The sequence below is a fragment of the Zalophus californianus genome, chromosome 13 (genome assembly GCF_009762305.2).
Source record: "Zalophus californianus isolate mZalCal1 chromosome 13, mZalCal1.pri.v2, whole genome shotgun sequence".
NCBI lineage: Eukaryota > Metazoa > Chordata > Mammalia > Carnivora > Otariidae > Zalophus > Zalophus californianus.
This window is the reverse complement of record NC_045607.1, coordinates 12,299,895-12,319,718: the sequence shown is the minus strand read 5'-3', so window position 1 is coordinate 12,319,718 and position 19,824 is coordinate 12,299,895. Positions and strand designations below refer to the sequence as shown.

The 19,824-nt window shown below is 41.3% G+C and overlaps 1 protein-coding gene and 1 pseudogene across 1 annotated transcript; both read left to right on the top strand.

The window, feature by feature from the left end:
- Positions 1-3,455: 3,455 nt before the first annotated feature.
- On the top strand, positions 3,456-6,352 carry LOC113934333 (annotated as a pseudogene).
- A 5,251-nt stretch (positions 6,353-11,603) lies between these two features.
- Positions 11,604-12,993, top strand: LOC118356229 (olfactory receptor 1J4-like). Its single transcript, XM_035723794.1, is given in 4 exon segments — positions 11,604-12,472; positions 12,475-12,723; positions 12,726-12,797; positions 12,800-12,993. Coding segments are annotated over 4 exon segments (930 nt in total). The 5' UTR covers positions 11,604-12,057.
- The last annotated feature ends 6,831 nt before the right edge of the window (positions 12,994-19,824 follow it).

Here is a 19,824-nt window from a genome sequence, read left to right as displayed (position 1 = left end):
ATTTTGGGCGTATTTTGGTCTGTTAGAAAAACGTGCCTCCTAAAATTTTAAAGGAAGAAAGACATATATATGTCTTTCACAAAATAAGAGTTGATACAATGAAGGGATAGAAGATGACTGTAAAGATGAAAATTATAAAAGATTTTATAAAAGGAATTGATAAGTTGTTTGAAAAAAGAAAGAAGATTTAAAAAAAAAAAGAAAAAAGGGAGAGAATGTCATCACGGAGGAGAGTAGAACAAAGCCATACACTAGTGATTTAGGGTATATTTTGATCTGTTAGAAGAAACTGTATCTCCAAATTTTAAAGCGAGAGCAACTTATATATGTATATGCCAAAAATAAGGGTAACTACTATGAAGGGATAAAATATGACTCTAAAAATGAAAAATAAAAAATATTTTTTTTAAAAAGGGATTGATAAGATGTTGGTTGAAAAAGGGAAAAAGAAAAATTAAAAAAAAACAGTTAAAAAATTAACTTTGATGAACTAATGCATCATGGTAAAAAAAAAAGCCATGAATTCTATGTGCAGTATTCCCCTACCACTGGAGTTCTCCCGTTCTCCTTGATCGGTAAACTTGGTCTTGGCTTGCTGGCTGTTCGTGCTGATCTTCTGGGGGAGGGGCCTGTTGCCATGGTTTCCAAATGTCTTTGGCGGAGGCTGAATTGCCCCGCCCTTGTCAGTCTGGGCTAAGCAAGCTGCTCGGGTTTGGTCTCAGGAGCTTTTGTTCCCTGTATGCTCTTGGTACAGGTTTGGAGGACAAGGGCGAAAATGGTGGCCTCCCAATCTCTACCTGCAGGAGCTGAGAACTCAGGACCCTGCTCCTCAGTGCGCCCCCAGCGAAAAGCAGTCACTCCCGTCTCCCTGGTCTCCGGCCGCACTCCGCGCTCACCCGGCCTGTGACCGAGCGTTTGTATCTCTGGCACCCGACCCCGTGTGGAGTCTCCAAACCCAGCAGATCCCTGCGGTGTGCTCCCACGCCGCTCCTCCCCGGGGAGGAAGGGGAGTCTCCCCGGCTCTGCCGCTTGTTGGGTCCCTGCTGGAGGAGCAGTGGCCCGAGTGGGCCGCGGATCACAGTTTATGGCAACCCCGAGCTGAGAGCCCGCGGCTCGGCTCTGTCTCTGCAGCCGGCTTCCCTGCTCCGATACCTGGGAGCTCTGCTGCACTCAGGCACCCCCGGTCTTTCTGTGACCCCAAGGGTCCTGAGACCACACTGTCCCACGAGGGTTCCACCCCCCGCTTAGCCACTGGAGCGACGTCCCTCAGCGGAGCTGGCTTCTAAAAGGTCCGATTTTGTGCTCCGTGTCTCTCACTTGCCAGACGTGGCCGACGGAGGCCCCCTCCCCCGCCGTCTATCCTCCCGAATATCGCCTGGGATTCACTTCTCCGCACGTCCTACCTTCCAGTAAGTGGTCGCTTCTCTGTTCAGAGAGTTGTTGCTACTCTCCTCTTCGATCTCCTGTTGAGTTTGTAGGTGTTCAGAATGGTTTGATCCCTATTCAGCTGAATTCCTGAGACCAGACGAAATCTAGGTCTCCTACACCTCCGCCATCTTGCTCCGCCCCCTCCAACAATTCAGAAGCTTTTAAACTTTGAGTCCATTTTTCTGGATTGTGTATCAACATTTTTTCCGATTTGCAAGTTTGTTTTCTTTGTGGTTATTTTTTCCTCCCTCCCTCCCTCCCTTCTTTTCTTTCTTCCTTGAAAACCATTTTTATTTGATGTAACCAAACCTAAGTTTGTCAAGAAAGTACTAAAACCTTGCCCCAAAAAGGTCCTGACTGTTGAATCACAGATCTGTACTTCTGAAACAAATAACACAACATATTTTAAGAAAAATGAAAAAGAAGAAGATAGCAGTAGAGGAAGAATGAAGGGGAGTAAGTCAGAGGGGGAGACGAACCATGAGAGATGATGGACTCTGAAAAACAAACTGAGGGTTCTAGAGGGGAGGAGCGTAGGGGGATGGGTTAGCCTGGTGATGGGTATTAAGGAGGGCACATTCTGCATGGAGCACTGGGTGTTATGAACAAACAATGAATCATGGAACAGTACACCAAAACAAATGATGTAATATATGGTGATTAACATAACAATAAAAAAATTAAAAAAAAAAAAGGTCCTGTCTCTTCCCACTTTGCATTTTATAATAATCACCAAAGAGAAGAAAGCCATTTTCTTTCGGTTACCTGGTGGATAGACTCCAACAAGAACCTTTTGTGTAGGAGATAGTTCTACCCAAATTCTCAGAGGCCATCCAGTCATTTGGCTTTCTGTTTGGATCTGATTGGATCCAGTAATTTCTCTCTTTTTTTAACCTCTCTGGAGTTTACTTTATGTCGAAATGTGATTAAAGTAGAGCCTAGAACAGAAGGGAGACTGAAGATGCCTTGAGAGCCTTTCCCTGTGGGCTCATTCTCCAAGTTTCCCAGCACTAATATACCTGCCACAGCATATCTTTCCTAGGGGAATCAAGGGGAAAATCAGGCCAGTAATCTAAGTCTGCTGGGTGTTTTGAACTGGAAATTATAACATCTGCTTCCTACCCCCTAGGGTTCTCTCCTTGGCTAGTTATACTCCTCAATTCATAGATTTGGGGCTGGTACATAGGAGTGAGAGTCTGAATGCGGAACTTTTCTTGTTGGTGCCCAAGAAATATCTAGGACCTTGGAAGCTGATATTTAGATCCCCTAAAAAGAATCTCAGGACACATTTACCGACCAAACATTGGATCATAAATGCAGGTAACGTCAGTATTGAGATGGAATGGGTATTTTCCTCAGCACATATGGGTTTATATATGGGGATGGAAGAGGAAGAATGAGAAAGCTGATTCTGACATGGAGGAGAAGAGAGAATTAAAATGAGAGAGGGCAGGGAGGCACGGAGAAGGAGTAGAGACATGGAGTGACAAGAACAGAGAGAGAATGGGAAGTGGGAGAAAAGGAGGGAGAAAATGACAAAGTGAAGGGACAGACAGGAAGAAAAAGAAAATAAAAAAGATAAAAGTGAAACAAGAGATAAAGAGATACAGGCAAGCGGTCTTCAGAGGAAATTCCACTTGCTTTAGCCGTGACATAGTCCAGTTGCTGAATGTGGGAAAGGGTGTTTTATTTTTTTAATTTTTTAAAAAATTCTTTATTTAAATTCAGTGTAGTTAATATATACTGTATTATTAATTTCAGGGGTAGGATTTAGTGATTCATTAGTTGCATATAACACCCAGTGCTCACTACATCAAGTGCCTTCCTTAATGCCCATCACCCAGTTACCCCATCCCCCCACTTCCCCTCCATCAACCCTCAGTTTGTTTCCTAGAGTGGGAGAGGGTGTTTTATAGTCAACTTTGTGACTAGTGGCAAATGCCTCTAATGAGACAGTAACCTCCTGTCCCTACATTTAGGTAGGAATTAGCTTTGCGAAGCAATTGCTTCATTTTGTTGAATACCACATGGAAGTTGGGAAGGACACGTGAGTTTTATTGCATACTGGTGCCCAGATAACCAGAGTATTTAGATATTCCTGAGATCTTTCCAATATTGGTGTATTAGTTTACTATTACTGCTCTAACAAATTACCACAAAGGTAGTGGCTTCAAAAACCCACGCATTTATTATCCTATAGTTCTGGAGGTCAGAAATCTGAAATGTTGGGACACCTTGGTGAGAGCTCCAAGGGAGAATTTGTTTCCTTGCCATGTCCTGTTTGTCTGTTTGTGTCCAGTTTTTAGAGGCCACCTGCATTCCTTGACACATGGCCCTTTCCCCACTTCCTACACCAGCAGCATAACATTTTAAAATCTCTTCCTGACTGATTCTTCTGCTTCCCTCTTCTACATTTAAGGATACTTGTGATTATATTGGGCCCTCCCAGATAATCCAGGATAATCTCATGCTAAAGTCAGCTGATTAAAAACCTTAATTCTATGTGTACTTTAACTCTCCCTTGTCATGTACCATACCATATCCCTAGGTTCTGGGCATTAGGATGGGGATGTCCTTGAGGGTTATTATTTCTGCTTACCACAACAGACTAGCAGGTGTTGAAAGATGACAGGAACAACCAAAAGGGAGATGAAAACTTGGGACACAAGCTAAAAACTCACTTCTTTTGGCATCTTTTGATAATAGTCCTAATTTTTCATTATGGGATGTTATTATGTTGCATAGGGAGGAAAGGAAGCATATTCAAAAAGATATACTTGGCATGTAATTTAAAATGTTGTTGCATCATCACAACCTTCTATATGTTGTCAGTAGAAAATAAACTATAAATAAATTTGCATGAAATACTTGCTGGGAGTCAGCCTGATCTTTGCTTTCTCAACATGATAGGAGATCCCAGGAAACCCACAGCCACCAAGGGGGAGGAGTCTAAGTGATGTCAAATGAAAATGTGTCTTTCTAAGGAAGTTGGAACAGAGAAGTCAGCAAGAGTGAGAGAGGTGGAGGTAAGGGAGAAGAGTTTGGAAATGCAGGAGAGACACAGATTTTTCAGGGTCTTTAAGACATACTAAGGTTGTAACACTCCATCTTAAAATCAATGGGAATCCTTTGAGGGTTTTCAAACAGGGAGAGTTATTTAGATTTTTAAAAAGAAATATAGGGGTGCCTGGGTGGCTCAGTTGGTTAAGCAGCTACCTTCGGCTCAGGTCATGATCCTGGGGTCCCAGGATTGAGTCCCGCTTTGGGCTCCCTGCTCAGCAGGGAGTCTGCTTCTCCCTCTGACCTTCCTCCCTCTCATGCTCTCTCTCTACCATTCTCTCTCTCTCTCTCAATAAATAAATAAAAATCTTTTAAAAAATAAAAAGAAATATAGGTTTTTAAGAAAAAAATATCTCTCTTCAGCTGCAGTAGGGAGAATGGATAACATAATTAGGGTTTTGTAAGAACCCTCTACTGAACTGAAAGAACCATCTACTAAATTAAAATAAAAATGTATGTATATCAATGAGTGTTCTTTAGCCAATACTATTTGTATCCTTTTATTTGAAAAATCCACCTCCCATCTGAAATTTAACAATTGAATTCAAATTGTTGAAGTCAAATCTTCTAAAGTTTGCTGTGCTGTGGTTGATGACTTGAAATACTCAGCACAGAGCATTCTTGGGGCAATAGCATGGCTGAGACATCATATTCCATGGTCTGATCCTCAGTGTCACAGATGGAAGAATGCTGGTTTGTCACTAATCCAAGAAAAGCTGGCTCTCGTTAACAGTCCTTCATCAACAATTTTCCTAATTCCTTTATGTGCCAACATATAAACAAACATATGAGAAATAGGTTGTTTCCCACTTTCTAAAATAAAACATACATATTTACATATGACTGCTAAAAATGCTTATTTCAGAGTCCTTAATATTTTCAACCATTCTTCATTCCTAGCAGAGGAACGAGTATCACGAGGAGGGAAAACCAGAGCAGCGTGTCCGAGTTCCTCTTCTTGGGGCTCCCCATCCGGCCAGAGTAGCAGGGCGTGTTCTTTGCCCTGTTCCTGGGCATGTACCTGACCACAGTGCTGGGGAACCTGCTCATCATCCTGCTCATCAGGCTGGACTCTCACCTCCACACCCCCATGTACTTCTTCCTCAGCCACTTGGCCTTCACCAATGTCTCTTTCTCATCTGTCACTGTCCCAAAAATGTTGATGGACATGCATGCTAAGTACAAATCCATCCCCTATGCAGGGTGCATTTCACAAACGTATTTTTTTATATTTTTTACTGACCTGGACAGCTTCCTTAGTATATCAATGGCATATGACCTCTACGTGGCTATATGTCACCTTCTTCATTATACCACCATCATGAGGGAAGAGCTATGTGCCTTACTAGTGGCTGTATCTTGGATCTTGTCCTGTCCCAGCTCCCTTTCCCACACCCTTCTCCCACCCAGTTATCCTTCTGTGATGCTAACACCATTTCCCACTTTTTCTGTGACCTTAGTGCTCTGTTCAAGCTGTTAGACATCCTCCTCAGACATCCTCCTCAATGAATTGGTCATGTTCACAGTAGGGGTGGTAGTCATTACCCTGCCATTCATATGTATTCTGGTATCTTATGGCTACACTGGGGCCACCATCTTAAAAGTTCCTTCCACCAAGGGGATCTCCAAAGCACTGTCCACATGTGGCTCCCACCTGTCTGTAATGTCTCTGTATTATGGGTCAATATTTGGGCAGTACCTTTTCCCCAAATTAAGCAGTTTCGTTGACAAGGACATCATTGTGGCTCTTATGTACACAGTGGTCACACCCATGTTGAACTCTTTTATCTACAGCCTTAGGAACAGGGACATGAAAGAGGCCCTGGGGAAACTCTTCAGTAGGGCAACATTTTTCTCACAGTGATATGACATTTATTTAAATCAGAACCTCATTTTGGTTGACCTCATGTATTTGATTTTCCATTTCAATACTTTTTAAAACTTTAATGTTTCCACCCTAAGACAAATAGTGACATGTTGGATGTGCTTGGTAAATATTTGTTGTCCAGAATTTCATTCCCATATTAACAATGCTCTCTTTTATAAATACCTTTTGATCAGCAAATGCTGTTAATTTTATTACTTATTTCTGCAACTTGGGGGCATGAATAATACAATGATCTACAGCTTGGTTATCCCTTATTTGAGATTTTTGGAAACCCTTATATCTGGGGCCCATAATCTCAAGCTTTAACCCATCCCAGAATCTAAAGAATTAGCTATATCATTTCACTACATTCTCTGATGTATCTGTTTTTTTTCAAATCCTCCCATTTTTTTTTAAGATTTTATTTACTTATTTGACAGAGAGAGACAGTGAAAGAGGGAACACAAACAGGGGGAGAGGGAGAGGGAGAAGCAGGTTCTCCACTGAGCAGGGAGCCCGATGAGGGGCTCCATCCCAGGACCCTGGGATCATGACCTGAGCCGAAGGCAGACGCTTAACGACTGAACCACCCAGGTGCCCCAACAAATCCTCCAATTTTTAATAAAAGCTCCCAATTGGATTTTTATGTAAGCTTTCCAGTTTTAAAATACTATATGGATCAAACAAAATGTGTATAGTCAGGGTAAGGTCTGCAAAGGTCACCAGCATTTAAACCCCATTGTAATGGGATAACTCAGTAATGGGCATTAAGGAGGGCACGAGACACGATGAGCACTGGGTGCTATATGCAAACAATGAACCATTGAACATCACATCAAAAACCAATGGTGTACTATACCCTGAGTAATTGATTTTAAATAAATAAACAAACAAACAAACCCCACTGTAACATGTCTTGACCTGTATGACCTGCCCAGGAAGAGAGAAATTACCATAGGCCAGATGGTAGGAGGATGAAGCAGTGGGGGAAGCTAAAGGCCGAGTGTCCTCACTGTACACTTAAGAGAATTAAGGCCCAGGAGAGGGGTGCCTGTCCAGGGAGCAGTGGTCTCTGGGTGTCCCATGCAGAGCACACGTTCTTCCCACTGTTTCCTGTTTCCCTCAGAACCACACTAATGGTGGTAATTGTTCTATCTCCAAGACCCCAGGGACTTTCTGCTGAATGCCTACATGCTTGCCAGAAAAAAAATGTGCAAGGTAAGGGTCAAAGATACTTAAAAGCCTTACTTTGGTAAATCTTATGTATCTTAAACAGATTTTCCTTTCATCTTTATACATCTTTTGAAATCAAAGTATCCTGGGTGGCTCAGTTGGTTAAGCGACTGCCTTCGGCTCAGGTCATGATCCTAGAGTCCTGGGATCGAGTCCCACATCGGACTCCCTGCTCAGCAGGGAGTCTGCTTCTCCCTCTGACCCTCTTCCCTCTCATGATCTCTCTCTCTCATTCTCTCTCTCTCTCAAATAAAAAAATTAAAAAAATCTTAAAAAAAAATCAAAGAATCCAAACTGCTTGTCACTTGAGTAAGAGGAAGTGTATTACTCTCTGCCCATGATATAAAATGTTACAACAACAGCTCTAAAGACAGAGGGCCTGTAGGAAATCAAGACTCACCAGCCCCCTTTTGCCAACACTGTGTGGTTGTTGCTGCTTAGCCCCCATACACAGTCATAAATGAGAGCCTGCTTCATGCTGGCCTCCTTTGTAAATTAACCAAATTATAGCGCATACTCTCAGAAAGCATCGTTGCTTTCCTACAAATGCCACTCCAGGTTTAACACTGACTCTCTCCATGGACATTCCACCTTCCCAAGTGAAGAATAAAAGCAAAGCTTCTCAAACTTCAGGGTGCATTTCTGTCACAGGAATAAAAGGCACAGCACAGTGAATATAGTCAGTGTTATTTTAAGAATGTTGTATGGTGACTGATGGTAGCTATGCTTGTCGTGAGCATGGCATAATGTACAGTCGAGTCACTGTTGTATACTTGGAACCAATGTAACATCGTTTGTCAACTTAAATTACTCAAACTAAAAAAAAAATTCCTGGAGAAGTGATTTAAACACAGGTTTCTGGACTCTACCACCGAGTTCCGATTCAGTAGTTCTGGGATGGGACCCCGAAATTTGAATTTCTGACAAATTTCCACATGATGTTGATGCTGCAGATCTATGAACTACAATTTGAAGAATACTGGTGTAAAGACTTAAATTATGGAAGTTGTGGGATCCCACGACATCCTAAGCTATGACCTAACTAGGGGAAACAGATTATCTGGCAGGCAAGGGCCAGTAAAGAGATCTTTCCACATCTCCTTTTGGGTTCACACTCTGATATACTTCCTAAGGACCATGTTTCCTCCAAGTCTGCCCTTAGAACCATCTGCCTCTGAATTACCTGGCCCCAGATCTCAGGGATGAGCATCTTGGGAGGTGGAGCTGGGATCTGCATCTTTAACAAACTCCCAGGTGATTCTGCTGAACATCAAAGTTTAGGGACATTGCCCTAGGGCATCTGTACTGGAGGGAGGAAGAAGAGAACTGAGCAATTAATCCATGTTTAATGCATGTCTTTAACCAAGAGGTTGGTGCCCTGTCCCCTTGGGCTCTCTCCTGGTGAGAGTGGAGTCTTCACATCTCCATTTCTGAAGCTGGTGAATTGAGAAGAGTAAGCTCCAGGCTCATGACTTTTCCCTGTGTCAGTGAGAGAGTTAGGACCACAGAAGTTGTAGGCTGAATATGATCTCTGGGTATCCTGCCGAGAAGCTGAGAAACCAAATCCATACTCCCAGGAGCAAGATGACTTGAGCATAAAGCTCAGAGCAGAACTGGGTATCCTTCCTCAGGAGCAGGGGTGTGTGTGTGTTTGTGTGTGTGTGTGCGCCTGTGTGTGCTCATCACTTCTCTGTGCTCTCCCTGAAGTCACTTCTTACTAGTTCCTAAACAGAGGGATACCACACTCACCACTGGCCACTGACTGTCAGACCTTTAACCCTCAGCCTTGGGGAGATGAGGAAGAGAGCCAGCTGGCTGCATAAAATTAGTGGGCATATCCTGATCCAGGCTGGGGGCCTCATCTCATCATTCAAGTCCTAGATGTCAGAATTCTAGTTCTCAGTTGCTTAGTGTTAGTGTGGCTTAGTTCTTAGCTGCTCTTAGTGAATGCAGTGTCAACCAGCTCTTTCCAATGCTTATCTCCAAAGTCTCTGATCACTCCCTCCCCTTTAGACAACATTGTTGTTTCCACCTGAAAGTATATTTGAAAGACAACTTTTACCTAGAGAGTTTTGGTTCCTTTTTTTGCTTTACATATAGCACTTATATCACAGTTCTTTCTTAGAATCTGTTTGATGATTTCCTGCCTGAAATCCCTAGTATAAGTCTCATACCTTCATTGAAAGCATCAAACTTTGGGCCCAGGAAAGATCTTTCTTTCTTGTTATTTTTTTATCTTGAAGGTTCTTTTTTTTTTTAACTTAAATTCAATTAGCCAACCTATAGTAAGTACATCATCAGATTCAGATGTAGTGTCCAATAATCTATCAGTTGTGTATAACACCCAGTGCTCATCACATCATGTGCCTTCCTTAATGCCCATCACCCAGCCACCCCATCCCTCCCACCCACCTCCCTTCCAGCAATCCTCTGTTTCCTATAGTTAAGATATCTCTCATGGTTTTTCTCCCTCTCTGATGACTTCCCATTCTGTTTTTCATTCCTTCCCCTACGGTCCTCTGCCCTGTTTCTTGTATTCCACATATGAGTGAAACCATATGATAACTGTCTTTCTCTGATTGACTTATTTTGCTCTGCATAATAACCTCCAGTTCTGCCCACATTGATGTAAATGGTAAGTGTTCATCCTTTCTGATGGCTGAGTAATATTCCATTACATCTCTCCCCCCCCCATACATATGTCACATCTTCTTTATCCATTCATCTGTCGATGGACATCTCAGCTCTTTCCACAGTTTGGATATTGTGGACATTGCTGCTATAAACATTGGGGTGCATGTGCCCCTTCGGATAACTACATTTGTAACTTTGGGGTAAATACCTAGTAGTGCAATTGCTGGGTCATAGGGTAGATCTATTTTTAACTTCTTGAGAAACCTCCAAACCATTTTCCAGAGTGTCTGTACCAGCTTGCATTCCCACCAACATTTGTCATTCCCTGTCTTGTTAATTTTAGCCATTCTAACTGGTGTGAGGTAGTATCTCATTGTGGTTCTGATTTGTACTTCCCTGATGCCAAGTGATGTGGACCATTTTTTCATGTGTCTGTTAGCTATCTGTATGTCTTCTTTGGAGAAGTGTCTGTTCATGTCTTCTGCCCATTTCCTGACTGGATTATTTGTTTTTTGGGTACTGAGTGTGACAAGTTCTTTATAGATCTTGGATACTAGCCCCAATTACATTTTCCTGGGTTCCACTGAAGATAAGACCCTGAGTTTTTTCACTGGACTTCTTTGCATTTTATATTTAATAGGAGCAATATCACCTCATGTAGGATGCCTCCTAGGAGTGAGGTGTTTTACATACATTACCTTATTTAATTTTTTTTGATTCAGGAACTAGTATCCCAGTTTTAGAGAGGAAAACCTGAGGCTCCAAGAGGTGCAATGCCTTGCCCAAAGACAGATCTGACAAATAGTGGAAAGGTGATTTTTAATCCATTCTGTCTGATCTCAAAGCCCATGCTTTGCCCTCTACAGGACACAGTCTCGCTGTCAAAGAAATATCAGTTATCAGTAAGCTGTGGTTGAAGTATTATTGACCAGAAGGCTGGATGTGGTGGAGTGAGAGTCCATATGTTCTTTACAAAAGGTTTATGCAGAAAAAAAGAGGTACAATCAAGTTGTATCCAAGGGATTTCTATTAAAATCCCAAATCCTATAGACTAGATAGGTTTACTAGTTTAGGAAGGAGTAGTCCTATTTATAAAGCATGAGGAAAACCAGACAGAATAGAGAGAAAGTGGGAGAAGTCCAGAACAGTGGCCTATTGGAGGTGTCATTCTCTACCAGGCAGGATGTGGTTGGACTCTGCCTGTATTCCCAAATTCATCATTGCTGTATATGACCTTTGCCTACATCAGGTCATAATCCCGCAATGAAGTGGCTTTGTGGCACCTGATCCCTGCTCAAAATCTGCCTGTCGAGGGGAGTGAGCAGTCAAGAGGGAGAAATAAAGGGATCTCATGAAACAGAGGACAGGAAACTAAGACTAATTTGTGCCGACTATCTGCTGAGGTGCTTCACTAATGTTATCTTATTAATATTCACAAATTTATTTTTTTAATTTTATATCCTTCTTTATTGGCTTCATTTTATTTTCAGAGTGTTACATGCCTAAAATCTATTCTTAAATTCACCCTGCTTTACAATATAATTTTATTTGGAATAATAAATAGCATAGCAGCAGAACCCATTAGCCATGTAATTAAACAGTTGTTATAAATTCAATGAGTGAGGTGGGATTGTACATAATTTTTTCATGACTGAGGCTCGTCGTCATGTCTCCAATTTGGAGATAAGAAAATTGAAACTCAACTGGGTCACTTACCCAGAACTCACAAACATGAAGTGGTATTGCCAGAATGTGAATCTATTTCTAATTGCATTGCTTCTCTAATACCACCATATGGCACTCAGACATGAGGCTCTATCCTTAATAAGAAGAGCATGAGGAAGGAGAACCAGAGCAGCATTTCTGAGTTCCTCCTCCTGGGGCTCCCCATCCGGCCAGAGCAGCAGGGCGTGTTCTTCACCCTGTTCCTGGGCATGTACCTGACCACGGTGCTGGGGAACCTGCTCATCATCCTGCTCATCAGGATGGATTCTCGCCTCCACACCCCCATGTACTTCTTCCTCAGCCACTTGGCCCTCACAGATGTCTCCTTTTCATCCATCATGGTCCCCAAGATGCTGATAAACATGCACTTTCAAGATCAATCCATCCCCTATGCAGGGTGTATAATACAGATGTATTTTTTCATATTTTTTACTGATCTGGACAATTTCCTTCTCACCTCCATGGCATATGATCGGTATGTGGCTATCTGTCACCCTCTCCACTACACCACCATCATGAGAGAGAGGGGTGTATCTTGCTAGTAGCTGTATCCTGGATCCTCTCCTGTGCCAGTGCCCTGTCTCACACCCTCCTTTTGGCCCAGCTGTGCTTTTGTGCTGACAACACCATCCCCCATTTCTTCTGTGACCTTGGTGTCCCGCTCAAGCTCTCCTGCTCAGACACATCACTTAATGAGCTGGTCACTTTCACAGCAGGAGTGGCAGTCTTTGCCCTCCCTCTAATATGCATCTTGATCTCTTATGGCCACATTGGAGCCCCATTCTGAAGGTTCCATCTGCCAGGGGGATCTTCAAAACCTTATCCACATGTGGCTCCCACCTCTCTGTGGTATCTTGTATTATGGGATAATTATTGGGCTTTATTTTTTCCCCTCATCTGGCAGTTCCAGTGACAACATAATTGCCTCTGTGATGTACACAGTGGTCACTCCATTGCTTAACCCTTTCATTTATAGCCTAAGGAATAGAGACATGAAGGGGGCCCTGGAGAAACTCTTCAACAGGGCAAGAGTCTTATGTCGGTGACATCTGCTCATCTTTATAACAGACATGTGTATTCATGTCTCCCCAGATGCCAGACCCCTAATCTTGAGCCTTGCATGCAGTAAGTGCTCAGTAAATATTTGATAACTTCAATTACATTCTGTCAGTTATTGTCTCTTTTCCTACCAATTCTTTAGTGTGAATTATGAATTCTGAGTTGATAGCACTGATTATTGCTCTTGCCTATTAGACTGCGATATCACATAGCTAAATAGAGTGTATGTCTCTCCTCTTATTTCCTGGGAATTTATTAGTTCTTTTCTTAAATGGCTTTATTGAAGTATAATTGACATATAAATGTTATATGTATTTAAAGTGTGCAACTTGATGTTTTGATATGTACATGTTGTGAAATGATCACCACAACCAAGCTAATTAATAATCACTTCTACATAGTTATCATTTTATTTTATCTTTGTGTGTATGGTGACGAGATTTAATTTAAGAGCCACTCTCCTAGCAAACATCAAGTACACAACACAGCATTGTTATCGATAGTCATCTTGCTGTACATTAGGTCTCAAAAACTTGTTCATCCTACATAACTGGAACTTTGTACAATATGTCAGGTGAAATAAGTCAGACTCAGAAAGACAAATCCTGCATGACCTCACTTTTATGTGGAACATAAAATAGTCAAATTCATAGAAGCAGATAATTGGATGGTGGTTGCCAGGAGCTAGGAGGAAGGGGAATTGGGGTGATATTGGGAAGTTATGGGCTTTTAAGAACCTTGGAAGACACCGACTAACAGGGCTCCTTTGGCATAGAAAATCTGCAGAATTGGGAATCTGAAAGGTATTCCTTTTCCTTTCCTCACCTCCTATTCTGTGCTCTTCTATTTGTTGGTGGTGGTGGTGCTGATGGTAGATCAGAAGACAGTGTGTGCTGTCCTTTATAGCTCTAGGAAACTATCCACTGTTATGAGTTCAGCTGCTCTACCTAGGAACCTGAGGCTTCTGGATTTTAGGAACACTGATCACTCTTAACAGACTATAGAGACCTTCAGTCAGCAATTCACTCTCAGACCAGTTATCTATGAAGCTTTCTGACTGCATGTGTGATTTTCAAGCAAGAAACAGCCTCAGTTTGTTTGTCTCCCCCTCTGATTTCCCCCTCTTCATTCTTCCCCTCCTGCTATCTTTTTTTTTTTTTAACATATAATGTATTATTTGTTTCAGAGGTACAGGTCTGTGATTCATCAGCCTTACAAAATTCACAGCGCTCACCATAGCACATACCCTCCCCAATGTCTATCACCCAGCCACCCCATCCCTCTCACCCCCCACCACTCCAGCAACACTCAGTTTGTTTCCTGAGATTAAGAATTCCTCATATCAGTGAGGTCATATGATACATGTCTTTCTCTGATTGACTTATTTCGCTCAGCATAATACCCTCCAGTTCCATCCACGTCATTGCAAATGGCAAGATTTCATTCCTTTTGATGGCTGCATAATATTCCATTGTAGATATATACCACTTCTTCTTTATCCATTCATCTGTTGATGGACATCTTGGCTCTTTCCATAGTTTGGCTATTGTGGACATTGCTGCTATAAACATTGGGGTGTACGTACCCCTTCGGATCCCTACATTTGTATCTTTGTGGTAAATACCCAGTAGTGCAATTGCTGGGTCATAGGGTAGCTCTATTTTCAACTTTTTGAGGAACCTCCATACTGTTTTCCAGAGGGGTTGCACCAGCTTGCATTCCCACCAACAGTGTAGGAAGGTTTCCCTTTCTCCGCATCCCTGCCAACATCTGTCATTTCCTGACTTGTTAATTTTAGCCATTCTGACTGGTGTGAGGTGGTATCCCATTGAGGTTTTGATTTGGATTTCCCTGATGCCGAGCGATGTTGAGCACTTTTTCATGTGTCTGTTGGCCATTTGGATGTCTTCTTTGGAAAAATGTCTGTTCATGTCTTCTGCCCATTTCTTGATTGGATCATTTGTTCTTTGGGTGTTGAGTTGGATAAGTGCTTTATAGATTTTGGATACTAGCCCTTTATCTGATATGTCATTTGCAAATATCTTCTCCCATTCTGTCTGTTGTCTTTTGGCTTTGTTGACTGTTTCCTTTGCTGTGCAAAGCTTTTTATCTTGATGAAGTCCCAATAGTTCATTTTTGCCCTGGCTTCCCTTGCCTTTGGTGATGTTTCTAGGAAGAAGTTGCTGTGGCTGAGGTCGAAGAGGTTGCTGCCTGTGTTCTCCTCAGATTTTGATGGACTCCTGTCTCACATTTAGGTCTTTCAACCATTTTGAGTCTATTTTTGTGTGTGGTGTAAGGAAATGGTCCAGTTTCATTCTTCTGCATGTGGCTGTCCAATTTTCCTAACACCATTTGTTGAATAGACTGAATGACATACCTTTCTTTTTTTATTATGTTATGTTAATCACCATACATTACATCATTAGTTTTTGATGTAGTGTTCCATGAGTCATTGTTTGTGTATAACACCCAGTGCTCCATTCAGTACATGCCCTCTTTAATACCCATCACCAGGCTAACCGATCCCCCCATAACATACCTTTCTTAAAGAATTCTCACCCTTCTAGCTAAAGATGTTCTATTAAGGTCATGTATCTAATTTTACTCTCTCCTAAAACCCTACTAAAAGTAAAGTGATTTTTTAAAAAGTCATAAACCCCACAAGGACAGAGAAGAGTAGAAAGCACAAAATAGTAACACAATTTAGAAAGCTGGAAACCATATGGATGAGGAAGTGGTGATCAAGATGATATTAACACTGCCCTCAACTTGACTAAGCTGCAGACAGTTTCTCCTGGCTATGTGCTAGTATAATTTTTTTTTGACAGTGGGACTGAGTTAACAGACCTGGAAAAGTGGAATCCTAAACTGGTAGTAGATAAAATAAAAGAGTCAATCTTGTCAGCACCAAAGAATACTCAAAAAAGGCCCAGAAACTGGAATCCCTTGGTACCTTGGGACCCAGGAGTAAAAGGGACATCTAAGAGGTGACAGTTATTTCAGAAGAAGCTAGGTCCCTAGATTACCCTTCACATCCCACACTATGGGAATGCTGTCCCTCTCCTATCCCAGCGGAAACTGGGAGATTTACTTCTGGAGAAGCTTGGGACTGGGGGTTGCCACCTACAGCTCAAAATCTTATTATTAGTGAAGCATGTGAAAAACAAGGAAATTATATGATTATGCATGCACACCAGATGTGGAATGCTGAGACCCACAGCCCTTTATCCAGATGTTGCTGCCAGACCTCTATCGTGGATGTAGAATATTAGAAGAATCTTCTTTGGAGGCTGAACAGGAAAGAACTAAAGATACTGGCATTGGAGTTTCCCTCCTCAAAATAGGTTTCCCAGCTAGATTGCACTTCAGTGAAACTCAGTCAACAGCTCTGTCTATGAGCACCAAGCTGCCAGCCAGTTTCCCAAAAATGTACTGGATTATGGCATAAGTCAGCACAGGACACAAATTTGAATCGCACAGCCCAATGAGGTTTCCATATGTACATGCCAGTGTAACCACCCCACAAATCAAAATATATAACATTTCCTTCCGGTTAGAAGGCTCCCTCTTTTCCCTTCTGAGGCACTATCCTCTCAGAGGTGACTACTCTCATGATACATATTACCAGAAGGTTAGTTTTGTCACTTCTTAAAGTTCATGTAGAAAGAATCATATGGTAGAATGCCTACATCTGGCTTCTTTAGTTCAACATGACATCTGTCAGATTCAATCATGTATGACCTATAACAGGAGTTTGTTCTCTGTATTGCTGTAACATTTCATTATACAAATATTAGTTGATTCATTTTTCTGCTGAAGAATATTCCAATTTTTGGCTATTATGAGTAAAGGTGATAGGAAGCATGCCTTTTGTGGGCCATATGTATATATTTCTCCCAGGCATACACCCAGAAGTGATATGTCTGGGCATTAGAGTAAGCAATATTTAGCTTTAGTATATGTAGGCAAACTATTTTCCAAAATGCTTCTACAAATTTACGCTCTCACCCAAAATAATTGAGAGTTCTAGTTGCTAAATATTCCCAATAAATGTAGTAGTGTTCATCTTTTTATCTCTGGGGTATTGTTGAGGAATACTAGGGTGATGGAAATGTCCTATATTTTTGTCTGCAGAACGGCTACATGGATATATACATATGTAAACATTCATTAATTTTACAGGTATTATTTGTGTTTTTTGTTCCCCACATTTTTCTTTTAATGTAAGGACAACACAAGGCTAATATGAGCAACTTTAAGCTAAGGAATGTTAATTTGAGTAAATAGAGAGATGCTTCAGAGATTAAAAATACACTAAAGCTGACAAAAGAAAAGAAAATCTGTCTTTCTCTGCTTGACTTATTTCACTTAGCATAATCCCCTCCAGTTCCATCCATGTCAATGCAAATGGTGGGTATTCAGCTTTTCTGATGGCTGAGTAATATTCCATTGTATATATGTACCACATCTTCTTTGTCCATTCATGTGTTGAAGGGCATCTCAGCTCCTTCCACAGTTTGGCTATTGTGGACATTGCTGCTTATCATATGGTTTCACTCATATGTGGAACATAAGGAATAGTGTGGAGGACCCCAGGGGAAGGGGGGGGGAAACTGAATGGGAAGAAATCAGAGAGGGAGATGAACCATGAGAGACTTTGGACTCCGGGAAACAAATTGAGGGTTTCAGAGGGGAGGTGGGTGGGGGATGGGGTAGCCAGGTGATGGGTATTAAGGAGGGCACAGTGTTGTGATGAGCACTGGGTGTTATATGCAACTAATGAATTGTTAAACACTATGTCAAAAACTAATGATGAAACAAACAGGGTTTTAGAGGGGAGGGGGTGGGGGGATGGGTTAGCCTAGTGATGGGTATTAAGGAGGGTACGTATTGAATGGAGCACTGGCTGTTATACGCAAACAATGAATCATGGAACACTACATCAGTGCTCGCTTTGGCAACACATATACTAAAATTGGAACACTACATCAAAAATTAATGATGTAGTGAATGGTGACTAACATAATAAAACAATATTAAAAAAAACTAATGATGTACTATATGTTGGCTAACTGAACATAATAGAAAATAATAAATAGAAAATCTGAGTATCATGCTCTCTACTACAGAAATGGAATCCATTATCAAACGTTCCCATAATGAAAATATCAAGTCCCAGATGATTTCACTGATGGATCCTTCCAAACATTTAAGGAAGAAGTAACCAGTCTTACAACGCTTCACCAGAATAGTAAAAGAGGAAAAAGCTTGTAACTCTTTTTGTGAGGCAAGCATGGTCCTAACACTAAAATTTGAGAGGTAGAGGAAAGGAAAGGAAAATCAGAGAATGATCTCTAAAGTTTCAAAATTCTAAACAAAATATCAGAAAATTAAATCCAGAGATATACAAAAAGCATACTACACTGAGCCAAAAGGTTTATTCTGTGATGATACATTAGTTTAACATCTGAAAACCAATCAAAGAAATTTATTCCATTAACATAAAAAGGAGAATAATCATTTCAAAATTTCAAATGGGTAAACTTCAACACCCATTTGCATTAAAAACCTATAGGAAACTAGGAATATTTCCCTTCTTCTTCTGGCTTTTGGCTTCATTTGTTTTTCTTTCTCTAGCTACTTTAGGTGTAAGTTTAGGCTATGTATTTGAGATTTCTTTGCTTCTTGAGGTAGGCCTGTATTGCGATATACTTCCCTCTTAGGATTGCCTTTGCTGCATCCCAAAGGTTTTGGACTGTCGTGTTTTTATTTTCATTTGTTTCCATGTATTTTTAAATTTCTTCTTTAATTTCCTGGTTGACCCATTCATTCTTTAGTAGGACATTCTTTAGCTTCCACGTATTTGTGGTCTTTCCAAATTTTTTCTCGTGGTTGACTTCAAGTTTCAGAGCATTGTGAGAAAGAAAGAGAAAGAAGAAAGAAAGAAAGAAAGAAAGAAAGAAAGAAAGAAAGAAAGAAAGAAAGAAAGAAAGAAAGAAAGAAAGAAAGAAAGAAAGAAAGAAAGAAAAAAGAAAGAAAAAGAAAGAAAGAAGGAAGGAGGGAAGGAAGGAAGGAAGGAAGGAAGGAAGGAAGGTAGGAAAAGAAAAAAAAGGAAAGAAAGAAAATACACAAGGTATGACCTCAATCTTTTTGTACTTCAGGGCTGATTTGTGACCTAATATGTGATCTATTCTGGAGAATGTTCCGTTTGCACTTGAAAAGAATGTGTATTCTGCTGCTTTTGGATGAAATGTTTTGAATATGTCTGTTAAGTCCATCTGGTCCAGTGTGTCATTCAAAGCCATTGTTCTCTTGTTGATTTCCTGCTTACGTGATCTGTCCATTGCTGTAAGTGCAGTATTAAAGCCCCTACTATTATTATATTGTTATCAGTGAGTTTCTTCATGTTTGTAATTAACTGATTTACATATTTGGGTGCTCCCAAGTTGGGGGCATAAATATTTACAATTGTTAGATCTTCTTGTTGGAAGACCCCTTTATTATGATATAGTGCCCTTCTTCATCTCTTGTTATAGTCTTTGGTTTAAAATCTAGTTTGTCTGATATAAGGATGGCTACTCCTGCTTTCTTTTGATGTCCATTAGGATGATAAATGGTTCTCCAGCCCCTCACTTTCAATCTGGAGGTGTCTTTGGGTCTAAAATGAGTCTCTTGTGGGCACCTGGGTGGCTCAGTTGTTTAAGTGACTGCCTTCTGCTCAGGTCATGATCCCGGGGTCCTGGGATCGAGTCCCACATCCAGCTCCCCCTGCTCTGTGGGGAGCCTGCTTCTGCCTCTCCCTCTGCCTGCCACTCCCC